Source organism: Hydra viridissima, unplaced genomic scaffold (assembly GCF_058129835.1).
Source record: "Hydra viridissima isolate aposymbiotic clone 2 unplaced genomic scaffold, HvirCarnegie_v1 scaffold_8, whole genome shotgun sequence".
In the NCBI taxonomy this organism is placed as follows: Eukaryota; Metazoa; Cnidaria; class Hydrozoa; order Anthoathecata; family Hydridae; genus Hydra; species Hydra viridissima.
In genome coordinates this window covers 14,377,288-14,389,631 of record NW_028324307.1, presented here as the reverse complement: position 1 = coordinate 14,389,631, position 12,344 = coordinate 14,377,288, and the positions used below count along the sequence as shown (strand labels likewise).

General features: G+C 30.7%; 2 protein-coding genes across 5 annotated transcripts; both read left to right on the top strand.

Moving 5' to 3' along the window:
* Positions 1 to 1,787: 1,787 nt before the first annotated feature.
* LOC145182899 (uncharacterized) lies at positions 1,788 to 4,825 on the top strand. The gene is made up of 3 exons (XM_090096539.1): positions 1,788 to 2,582; positions 2,698 to 3,018; positions 3,313 to 4,825. Exon 3 carries the CDS (start codon positions 3,347 to 3,349, stop codon positions 4,781 to 4,783), a length of 1,437 nt encoding a protein of 478 aa, XP_089952665.1. The 5' UTR covers positions 1,788 to 2,582; positions 2,698 to 3,018; positions 3,313 to 3,346; the 3' UTR covers positions 4,784 to 4,825.
* A 2,127-nt stretch (positions 4,826 to 6,952) lies between these two features.
* On the top strand, positions 6,953 to 11,022 carry LOC149885253 (uncharacterized). Of its 4 annotated transcripts, XM_090096568.1 has the most exons (4): positions 6,953 to 7,239; positions 8,796 to 9,440; positions 9,809 to 10,297; positions 10,613 to 11,022. In XM_090096568.1, the coding sequence occupies exons 2-3, from the start codon at positions 9,359 to 9,361 to the stop codon at positions 10,294 to 10,296; spliced, it is 570 nt and encodes a 189-aa protein (XP_089952694.1). In that variant the 5' UTR covers positions 6,953 to 7,239; positions 8,796 to 9,358; the 3' UTR covers position 10,297; positions 10,613 to 11,022. The 4 variants fall into 4 exon arrangements, with proteins under 4 accessions (XP_089952694.1, XP_089952695.1, XP_089952693.1 ...); XM_090096569.1 differs by lacking the exon at positions 6,953 to 7,239 and having other exon boundaries at positions 7,252 to 9,201; positions 9,809 to 10,292; XM_090096567.1 differs by lacking the exon at positions 6,953 to 7,239 and having other exon boundaries at positions 7,252 to 9,440.
* The last annotated feature ends 1,322 nt before the right edge of the window (positions 11,023 to 12,344 follow it).

The window sequence follows — 12,344 nt, the reverse complement described above, 5'->3', positions numbered from 1 at the left end:
TTGCGTTTACGTTTACGTAAGTAAACGCAATAAATTGCATCAAATGCGTTTGAGTTTGCGTGTGATTATTTATTTGGAACGCAAACGCAAAACGCAGTTTTTTTTGCATTCTAATGTATGGTTGTAATATATCAATTTTTCAACGTTAATATTTTGGCTTCGGCAAAGTGTCAAAGTCGTGTTTGGATCAATTGATCCACCTTGGGGCTTCTAGTTTTAACATAGGTCAAGCAACAAAAAAACATTTGTGAAGCGGATATGCGGAACGCCTTTTTCTTAGTCAAAAGCAGCAAAATCTTGTTTGATAGAGAGTTGAGCCAAACACGATAACAAGACCTCTCTGTAAAGTTCGTTCAAAAGCTAAATTGTTCTACCCAATGTCTACTTCAGAAATGTTAAGAGAACGCGGAAACTAACTTTTATTCTTCACAGCAACTAATTGTGTTCTTCTGAGTAATAAAAATTCTTCTCCGCGGCGCATTTTCTAATACTATCGCTAGCATTGATAGCTGTCGTTAGATTTTAATTTGAGCATATATTAACTGCCATCAAGGGTTGAGCTCCTCTTATCCTACGGACCTTATCGTCCGTCCTCTTTTAGTTACCGCCTCACGTATGAAATTACATTATTAGACAGAAATCATGTCATTAAAAGCACTGAAAAAACTTGGTGCAGTAGTTTAAAAATTGGATTTTAATAGTCGGATTCTGTGGCTTCGTAAAGAAATTTAAGGCGACCAACGGTTAAAATTCCACAAAGTGAAAATATCCTTTCTACAAACACCTATGATGCTGGGGCGGACAGTAAATCTTCAGCCAAAATTGCCATCTTGCTATACTTGCTTTTGTTTTGTTTAGAAAAGAGCAGGCCGTTACTTGGCAGCGCTTTATCACCGCTTATGTCTACCAAATACCTTGACAACTGACTTGCAACAGTGAGATTGTCTTGGTTACAAATTTTTCCTTCTTTTGTAAAGATTTTATTTGACAAGAACTTAAAGCGCTTTATGGCAGCAAATTCACATTCAGATCCATTTGACTCAGTAGCAGCTTGTAATTCTTGTTCTACAAACTTTTATTATATACATTAGGGTGTCCCAAAAATACGAAAAAAAAAAAAAAAAGTTGTACACACCAAATTCTTTGTCTATACACTTATAGAAGACCACTAGTATTGAAAAAAGGTTTTTAAGATCACTTCAAGTGCTTACTGTAGAAATTTGAAAAAAGGGATTTTATTAAATATACTGATTTTTTTTAAACTCAAATATTTCCGCTTCTTCTAAATAAAAACTTACTCTTTTAACAATTCTAATAACTGTAGTTTTTTATAGTTTAAACATCTGTAATCATTAAAAAAAATATTGGTAGCTTTGTAGTAGGATATGGTGGCAACTCAATAACTTAGTATTATCACACTTTTCTTGATCACTGTTCTAAATATTAAGAACTTTTAAAAACAATATGTATATATATATATACTGATATGTTTTTAATACAATAATTATTTGAGTATTATTTTTGTACTTTTTTGACAATTAGTTGTTTTCTTTGCAATTATTGATTTTGATTAAACCAACTTTATCTAATTTAAAATATCGACTTGCGAATACACCAACTTTGAAAGCTGCAATCTTGATTAAATAAGGTAAACAAGCTTAAGCCAATCGTTTTTTTCTGATAAAAAAACAACGAATCAAACTGTTACTCTTTACAAAAGAATATTTTGCGTAGTTTATTATTACAAATTAAATATTGATAAAAATTAATTATAAAAAAATTAAAATATATTTATGTTATGGCGAAAAGAAAGAAGACTGCTAAAATAAAAAAATCCAACTATAATGTTAATTTAAACCCGCGTCGACCACTTTACATTCTCAGAAGTCCAATTTCTGTTTTTCCCATACATCAACTACCAACAAATGGAACAGTTCTACGATATTATCAGTATGTTATTACAGAAAAAAGTAAAAGGTTCAAGTCTACTCAAGAAAATTTCTCTTGCAAAACAAAGAGTGGGAGTAGGGATATGGTTTGCCATGACAAAGATTTTTGTTATGAAAGTATGGAGATATGTTGCCTTAGAAAAGTTGTAAACATATGGAAATATGCTGGTTTTGGAAAGTATATAATTTCTGAAGTACAAATTGTTAAAAAATTTATTAAAGTAAATAAACTGTACATTTCTATGCGAAATACAAGTTATCTTTCCTGGAACACAATTACCAAAAAAAATCACGAAAATTGGTTTGAAGAATTTCTTGAGAATTTATTTGATATTTCTCAAAACAACATAGAAGATAAAATCAAATCAGATAAAGATATGCCAAGATCGAATGATGCAGTTATAGAAGATTTGGCTTTTCTTCAAGATCAAAGAACAATGAGGAGAGGTGTAATAAGTGATAAATATGACATTGATATGCAGCAAAGAGTTGAAAGGAGAATTAAAAGGTATGAAAGAATGAGATCTTATGAAGAAAAATGTAGAGTTAATGAATATTTTGGATTGGATAGAAAAGTTGATTTTGAAATGGATGAAGTGATCTCTCTTAACTCAGATGAATTTGAGGCATCAGGTAAATATCTCAAATTTTAACTTTAATTGAAAACTTTTAAATAATTATTCTTAATAATGGTTTAATTAAAATTTATATTTGCTTTATAAAGTAATTACTGCTTTTTGTTACTTAGGTTCTGCTGCTCACCAATCTTCAGTTTCTAGTGATAGTGATTTAGATTTTCAAGAAAGGGGTGAAACCCAGCTTCCAACACACACAAAGCTAAAGCGTCAAAAACACTCTAAGTTGGGCTGTTCAGAAATTGCAATAGAGTTTGACAGAGACAATCTTATATTAGCTACAACACCTGTTAGTGTTAGATGCGGAATCAGCATTCGCTCACAAACAATGTTTCTAGGAGCTGTTATTAAAGCTTTAGGCGGAAATGTCAATGACTTAAATATATCTAGAAGCTCAGTAGCTAGAAGTAGATTCAAGTATATTGAAGATTTAGGTAGATTTGTTTACATTCAAAATATTTATATTCAGGGTGTTAGCTAGCCCAAAGGTGTATATTGGGGAATTCACAATGGTTTCAAAATTCCTAAAAATCAATGACTTTTTTTTTTGATTCTTATTTTGAGTTTTTTAGGACAATTTCTTGAAAATTTCCAATATTTTCCTGAACAACAACAATAAATATTCCCAATACAGCAAAAACGTGGTATAATGTTTAATTTTGGCTAACACCCTGATATTAAAACAATCAATAGTAGTTATAAAGAGAAATAAATTCTTTTTAATTTAGGTACCACCATCAGATCATCAGCTATTACGAAGAAATGGCAGGAAAGAATTTGATCTTGCACTTTGACAGTAAGTTGGTAAAAGAAATAGAGGAAAAGTTAAAAATTACTGTTAAGAAGGAAAGGGTTGCTATATCTGTTACCAGTCCTGAATTTACTACAAAAGACGATCGCCTACTTGGAATTATACCTGTAGAGAGCACTAAAGGAAAAAATCAAGCCATTGTTATTCAAAACATTTTAGAGTACTTTGAAATAGCGGATAATATAATTGGAGTCTGTACCGGTACTACATCAAGTAATACAGGTAGACTAAACGGAGCTATAATAATAATAAGTAGAATTCTTAATAAATGTTTGTTTTGGTTTATGTGTCGTCACCACATATATGAACTTCATATAAATCATGCAATACAGGCTATCACTAAAGTTAAATCTAAGGGTCCAAGTAAATCTATGTACTTGGCTTTTCAAAGAAACTGGGAAACTTCTCATGAATCTGTGAATTCAAGAGTTCCAGAACTGAAAAAATTTGATTGGAACAAGCTCGAAATAGGTAGCAAGCTTCACATCTTGGTGCTAGCAGCTAAAGATTATGCAAAGTATTCATTAGAGAATAAAATTTTTCCAAGAAATGACTATAATCACCTTGTAAAATATTTGGCTTTTTATCTTGGCGTCGAATCTGATAAGCTTAAAGAATTTAAAATTCATCAACCTGGAGCTTGTCACGAAGCAAGATTTATGGCGGATGCTTTGTATATTCTTTCACTAGAGATGACATCCACTGTTATAAGCTTTTTACCTGATGAAAATAAAAAAGAAATAGAAACATGTGCCTTTATTGTTGCTGTTTGTTATGCTCCATGTTACCTTAAATCTAGATGTGCTCAACACGCTGTACTTAATTATTTTAATGCTTTTAAAGCAGCATATGTTATCAAGGATGAATTTAATGCTGATATTGGTAATGCTTTGATTAAAAGTTTTCATAAACATTCGTGGTATCTTTCTCCAGCAATAGTTGTGTTTTCACTCGTTGATTCTCACTTGGAAATGTCTGTTAAGTATCAGATTTTGAATTCGTTAATTTCTTTTCCAGTTCCAGAGCAAAAAAATATAAATATGGAAAAACCTAATCCAGTTTTAATCTTACCAAACAGCAAGCTTTCAGAACTTGTTACTGCTGATAGCTGGCTTATATTTTTACGCCTTGGAATCACAAATCAAGTTAAAGATTGGGTTTCTTCTCATCCCAACTTTTCAAAAACTAAATCATATGGTGTTTTTGAAGTTTTTGTTAAAGGACTTAGTGTAACTAATGACTGCGCTGAAAGAAACATTGGCTTAATAAACGACTTTTTTAAATATTCTCAAAAGGAAGAACAGCGCCAAAATATACTATTGATAGCAAGAGAGGAGAGAAAAAAAGTAACAAAGAATGTAACTCAAAAAGAACTTATAAATATTTAAAGCTCTCTATATGATAATATTAATATATATTAGTGGACGAAATAATCACACTGTTATTTATTTTATTTTGATATTTTGAAAAGCTAAAAAATAGAGATTTTGGAATTTTACAGTAAGCACTTAAAATGATCTGAGAGTAATTTTTTAGCATGTATTTGTCTTCTGCCTTAGTATAGGCAAGGAATTTTGGGTGTACAAGAGGAGTTTTAAAAAAAAGTGTTTTTTTGTATAATTTTGGGACACCCTAATATACATCTTTGCTGCATGGAGCAAGGTGCCCATTTCCGGTGTGAGGATAAAGATAGCAACGGTTGGATATAACAAACATGCAGCAGACGGAAGAGGATTAAACCTGTCTGAGTCCGGCTGCAGAATTGATTTAAACCGTTGACGTAGATCTCCAAGAAGATTTGCTGTCAAAGACTTGTTGATAGGATATTCTTGCAAACGGCATTCCAAATTGAGTATAGATGGTAGAACCTGTGAAAGAGACTGGGCATCGGTCTGAAGTATATATGTTTGTACTGCAAAGGGTTCCAAAAGTGAAGAAATGTTTTGAAGACAAACACATTCACTTGCTTTGAATGTGTCGATTCCTAAATTTAAGTAAACTATCTGAAATTAAAGTTTACTAATAACAATTGTAATAACTAATAATTGTCATTGATATACGTCTCTTTTTTCCATGCTGTTGTGATGTGATTTAAAAGGCAGGCTAAAGTCTTTCCGTGTTATTAGTAAACCTAATTTAAAAAATACATACCCTGTCTTGTTTTTTAATGAAAATGACTAATGAACTTCTGACAATTTATAACCATTTTCGTTTTTTTAGTTTAAATAAGGTAAGACGCAATTTTGTAGATTTAATAAAATTCCGAAAATAATTTATATACACTAATAACATAAATGATAAAATAATATGTACCAATTTCTGTAAGAACTTCATTCACCGATGTCTTTATTTTCAACAGCCGGTCAATCATCTGATATGTACTGTTCCATCTTGAGGTGCAGTCAGTTATCACAGACTTCCCACACTTGTCACAGACTAACGCACTTGATATTCACTTGATTCCGTTGGCCACGCGGTGATTCGGTGTTCAAAGCACTCTCTTATTGTCTGGGTTTTTGTCTTTCCACTATTTCGGGAAGATGTAGAATTGATTTCATCAATTTTGCGTTTCAAAAATATTTTTTCTGCATTTCGTTTTTTCTTTTCATCCGTGTAATATTTGTGTGTGTCTTTATGTATTCCCTTAATTTGCGTTACCAAGTTACTGGAATTTTTTCCGGCAAGAGATGCGCCACACACGCTCCCATTATTTATGTTCTCAACTAGACACGTGGATTTGCCAGTTTTTTCATCGTAAACGAAGAATTTCCATACAAGACTGTCACGCTTCCTACCAGCCAACAGCTTTGATAAACTCATTATTCTGTTACTGATTGATTTGAACTCTTAAGAATCTTTAGATGTTTATTTTATTTTACAACAAAGATTAAACGCATTGAATTTATACTTAACGTAATGACAATCAAGTGACCAGTTTAGTGGTCCATTGACATATTAACGAAATCAATTATTTTTACTTTTAATTTTACTTCACGTGAATGAAAATATCACTGCCACAGAGACATTTGTTCGCTCGCTCAATACCAGCGCTCAGCGCGCCTGTTTTGCGTCATCGTCCCCTGTCGATCCAGCGCTCAAGATGCTAAACTCACAAATTGATAAAAGCGTAGATAAGCTCGTTGTTCCCGATAAATGTCAACGCTAATAGGGCTTTTAAAACTCAGAGTGATTAAAACCAGTCCTAACAAACCAGCTTCCCTCTCACAAATCAATATCAATGCCAGTCAAAACTACTCCCCCTCCCTCCAGTCAAATGACCAAACGTAAATATTTGTGAATAATAATAAGATTAATCTTTTTTTTTTCTATAAATCGAGCAATGAAAGTAAATTCCGAAGGTTTTTTTTTTTATTATCATTTTGCCCAAGCTAATATATTTATTTCTTGTTAAACTTTTACCGCGTAAATGCAAAATCTAAAGGTGAGCTTCCACTCATCCGTTTTAGATACGGAAAAATCACCTTAATTCCATTCTCGTGATACGGCTTAAAATTCCGTTTAAAAATTACTATTTGTTTTGCATTTAAGCATTTATCTTTTAGTTTACCACAAAAATAAATCTTAATAACAATTCTACACCTAAGTTACAACAACTGCTTTATTTTAACGCATTTTCGTTTTATTCGAAGATGAAATTAGACAGTAGAAGTATTCGGTTTTTACTTTGAGAGAAAGTTGTCCGAATTGTTATAGAAAAATAAAAAGACTTAAGAGTAAAAAGCGACTCGCAAACATTTCTTGTTGAACAAGCTGTAAATTGACGGAGGATATTATTATGGAGAAATTTAACATAAGTTCTTCAAACTTGCTTAATAAGTACGAAGTAAGCAATTTTTATTGTGGTTTAGAATTTTACACCGTTAAACTTGTAAGTTATTTTTTAAACTAGAGATGGCACCAATATAGGTTATAACCCGAATCCGAGAAAACACCTTCTTGTCCCTTTGACCGAAATTTATGCTCTAAAATCCGGTCTAAGAGATAATGGCTGCAAAATCAATTGACAAGTATTTCATGTGAAACTTTATGGGTCAGAGGTTTAACTTGTAATGGACTCATGTTTAAAATCCTCCTCAATTAATAATGAGAGAGATTGGAGAGAGACTTAACATTGATCTTCTATTTAACAATAATGATAATGATTTCAAAGTTATTGTTGCTACTCACAAAGTTATTAGTCACTTTCTTTTACTATACTTAGTACTTTTTTTTTACTTTACTTAGTAAAAGAAAGCACACTTCAGAAGCTTGGAAACATTTGAAAAGATTGATTAGTAAGAAAAGTCAGTTTTTATAATGTTAATGCTACTAAGTCCTTTTGAAAGCTCTGCCAAAATAATGGAAAAATGACGAAATTATTATGACTCTAAAAATTATGACTCTAAACACACCTCAAAATTATGTAAGAACTATATAAAGGAACAAGAGGATAATGGTATCCTCAAAAACATGACCTGGCCGGCCCAATCACCAGATTTAAACCCAATAGAGTTACTGTGGGAAGAATTGGACAGAAAGGTCATTATATTTCGTCAAAAAAACGCATTACATTAGAATTTCTAAAAAACGCCCTTGAACCTCAGATATTCGTCAGTGACTTATGGGACCCAGAAAGCTCAGTAAAAACTCTATTTCACATTTTAAAAAACAACATGATTCAAGACTTAATCTTGCTAAAATGGTTAGTTTACATGATTATCCACTTGGTAACATAGAAGCCTTCAAAATTTGGTTGTTAGCCTTCAGCCTTCTTTCAAAATGATTTGAAGAAACTTTAAAAAATGACATTTAAAAAAATTTCATTGATGAGAAAAACAAGTGTTTTAAGTTATTAGCCATGCTTAAGAACTGAGTTACAATCAAAACTACAATGAAAAAGCATCAAACAATAATAAAAGTTGTTTCATTTTCTGGATACTTTGTTAATTGTTTATGAATATTTAGAAGTATTATTTTGAGTTATGTTAAAATCTAACTTTTATTTAGTTGATGGCCCTACGGATATATTTAATTAATTTACATACCGTATTCTTTGCTTAGTTTTATACATCAGGCTGATTGCTTATTAAGTGCTATGAGTTGAAATATTGATTGTAGAATGTGAATCAAATTTGTAAACTGTAAATTATGATAATCTTCTCATAGATCTCAAGCTTTCAAAGAGAGATATTAAAAAATGGAAATGTACTTTATATGCACCATAATACTCATATTGCAAGAAAGGGAAATTAAAGAAATTAAAAATATAAGTTTAAAATTTTCCCTCAATTCAAACATATTACTAATTTAACTACTAAAAGTGTAAGACAGTAAAACGTAAGGTGAACCCAACTGTAAAACTATATAAAAGGATGAAACAGTTAAACAATTGATTTTTAGATTTCTTTTCCCACACAAAAGATGATTTTTAATGTGTCACATACTGGTCTGTTTCTTCTGGTACAGTAAAAAAGTCAGGAAGCTGTTAATTCCAAGCTGATTGTGTTAAGAAATTTTTGTGATTGCAAAACGTGCTGGGGGTTTGACTTATCTGATGTTAGAAACTGCTGTAAAAATTATAGATTTATTTCTATAAGATATATGTTGAGATAAATGTTGAGAGTAAGAAGAATTTACCAACTGATGCAGTTTGGGATTCATGTTGAAAACACTTTATGAAGTTGCCAACTTTTTCTCTGGTAGCTTTTTTTTTTATCTGTGATATTAGATTGTAATCAAGTAGATGGGGTAATAGTCCAAAGAATATTATCCAAGATAGAAGCAATTATACATGGAGAGTTTTGAGGTACTTGCCACATTTTGATATTTGTAGTATTTGTTTTAGATTTGTTTAGAAAAGTACTAAATTAAACTTAAGTTGTGGCTTCAAGTTTAAATCTTTCTTATTTTTTTAATTTCTTTAACTTCTGAGTTGAATGTATATCTGAGAGATTGTGGCGAGAATGAATGGTTTTGATGAAGTGGGTGATCATCAAATTCCCGTTTCCCATATGGATGGAAGTTCTCTGGGTGGGTTTGAGCAAGGTTGGGGAAACTTCATGTTGTGTACAAAAGATAAATCTTTCTTTTGTACACAATAAGTTTAATTATGGTGTAATTTTTCCTACTCTTCTTTTCTTTTCCTCTTTACTAGAAATCTTTCCTTTAATTTTGTGTTAAAGAATATTCTTTGCTATTTTTGATAATCTATTTGATTAGTGGTATTCAAAATAATCAAAAATAGAATATTATTCTAAAAAAAAAAAGATTCAAAATATTTAATAAAATTTTTTTTAAACAAAAAGTTGTTTTTTTTTGCTTGTACCAAAACTTTTCTGTTCCAGAAAAACACGATATTTATCGATACACGATATTTATCGATACACGATATTTTCTACTAATTTTTTTTTCAGTCTGCATCGAACACCTCGTTTCAGTTTCAAATATGGGAAGCTGTTTGGTATGGATGCATCACTTTTTTTGGAGTGATTGGAAATGCCATTGTAATGGTGGTGATACTTGCGTGCAAAGAAATCAAAAGGACTTTAACATTCTTATATTTTCGTTAGCAGTTGCTGATTTGATAGCCTCGATAACTTCGTTTCCTATTTATATTCTTGGAACAAATGCTTTTCATCACCCAACCGGTATTCTAGGAGATTGGATGTGTAAGCTCATTACTGGATCTCTGATAACATTTTGGATGATGGATGCATCAATTTATCTGTTAGTTTATATTGCTTTTGAACGACAAAGAGCTGTTCTCTATCCCTCTATGTTGTTGTTAAACTCAGTGAAAAACACTTTTTTAAGAGTTGCGTTATTGTTCTTCGCAGCGTTTTTGGTGCATTTTCTCCCTGGAATTTTCGGCATAGTGTACAAATCATCTCAAACTGCGTAAGGTAACTTTTGTGATTATTCGTTTAAATATACCAAGATAATTATTATTGATTTGGTTATTTTTGTTTTGAACACGTTAATACCGTTTACTTTGATGTTGATCTGTTTCTGGAGAATCTCATCATCTATAAAGAAAACGAATTGTTTATTCAAAACCAGCCAATTAGTTGAGTATCAGACAAAAAGTGAACGCAATATTTTGTTAGATTGTCAAATCAAAACAATCAAAACAATGAGTATAGTAGCACTTGCGTTTATCTTTTGTATTTTACCGAACAGACTGCTATATTTTCTTTCTCTTTTTATTAAATCTTTAGAGAAGAATTCAGTCGTTGACCAAGTGTTTGTGCTTTTGCGTTTTTCAAATTCATTGGTGAATCCACTTGTATACTCACTTTTTAGTCGAGAATTTAGGAGACATTTTCGCTCGGTGTTTATAAAAAAAAAGAATTGAAAAGCTGTAATGATCATTGTTGTGATTTTGTACTTCAGATTTTAAAGTTTTTTAACTTATGTTTTATTTATGGTTCATCTTTATTTTTCTACTAAAAAGTTAGGGTTATTGATATTTTTAGGTATTAGGTGTTTTTAGATATTTGGTACTTTTTAGGTACTGGTATTTTTACTTCAAATTAAAATTTCCCTTCCTGATGTAATAAAAGATGATTATTAATTACATAAAAACTGTAATTTAGTGCTCGGGTGATTTAAGGTCAGTCTGAGAAAACTTCGTTTTTTTTTTCGTGTTATTTTTGTTTAAACGCGTGTGACGTGTTTTCACCTCGCGGGATTGATCGCATTAAGAATTAGACGTAAAGTATACCGTTATTAAAGGCCGACATTGTTTTTATATAAACAGCCGACAATAGATAAAAATATACATCTATCAAATCTATACATTCATATTTAACAAAAAAAAGTACTTTATTATTCAATATAAATGATTATATTTACCTATTTAAAGTGTAAGTTCTTATTGAACTTGAGGTTCCAAAATATTACATCATTTTTGAGAATACTGCTCAGAAATGCCTTTATTGTTTCAACCAATTTTTCGTTAAGGAAAAAATTGGACAATTTACTAGATTTTTCTTCGATACGAATGTGAAGAAGCTGGCACTAAAAGTCTTCATACTTTTTTTTGAGAATGATGAATTTCTTTTAGGCTTCCTAAAATTTTAGCGTTCATATAAAAACACTTATAGAGTTTAGCTATGTTCTTAGGTTCAAATTTAAATGTTCCAAACCTATTCAACTTTGTACACTTTTTTTTTTTTTGCGAAATTCGAAATTTCCACGGTAGAAATAGGAAAAACGTAGTAAAATACCCCCTAAAAGTCTTTTGACTTTTTAAGGGGTATTTGTCACTCGCCTATAATACAAAAAGGCTAAAGATTGACCCTGATTTTTCCTGATAATTTTGTTTTTTCACTTTTCATTACCCCAAGCATAGGCTACATCTTAACATTTGACTCTAACAAATCAGGAGATAATAACTTACTTGAGCTTAGAAAATAAAAACTTATAGATAAACATAAGGTGGTAAAATATTTTCTTTCTAAAACAAAAAAAGAGTTAAAGATTGTCTATTAAATTGCATTAAAATTAGGTTTATTGCCCCTGCCATCAGTCTTATCCACCATGTGCTTTACATAACCTTGGATATATCAGCTTTTGTCAACTTCCAAAAGTTTTCCAAAGTATTTTCTAAAAATTAACAATGGAGAAGCTGGATGAAAGATTGAAATTTAGCAAAACCCTATTGTGAGATTTAACACAATTATTTAAAAAGATCAATTACTGGTAAAAAAAAAAAAAAAAAGGTTAATTAGTATTTAATATTATCATTTCTTACTTTTACGATGAAACAATCTGCTTAACACTATGATCTCATTCCCATATATTGCATTTTGAAGAGTGCTTGATATTTATTTTTAATTGTCCTATAAGAAACAAGGATTAAAAAATTGTCAATATTAATCCAGCACCTTGTATTTTATACACATTATAATGTAGTTATCATATAATGAAAAAAAAAAATTTATGGAA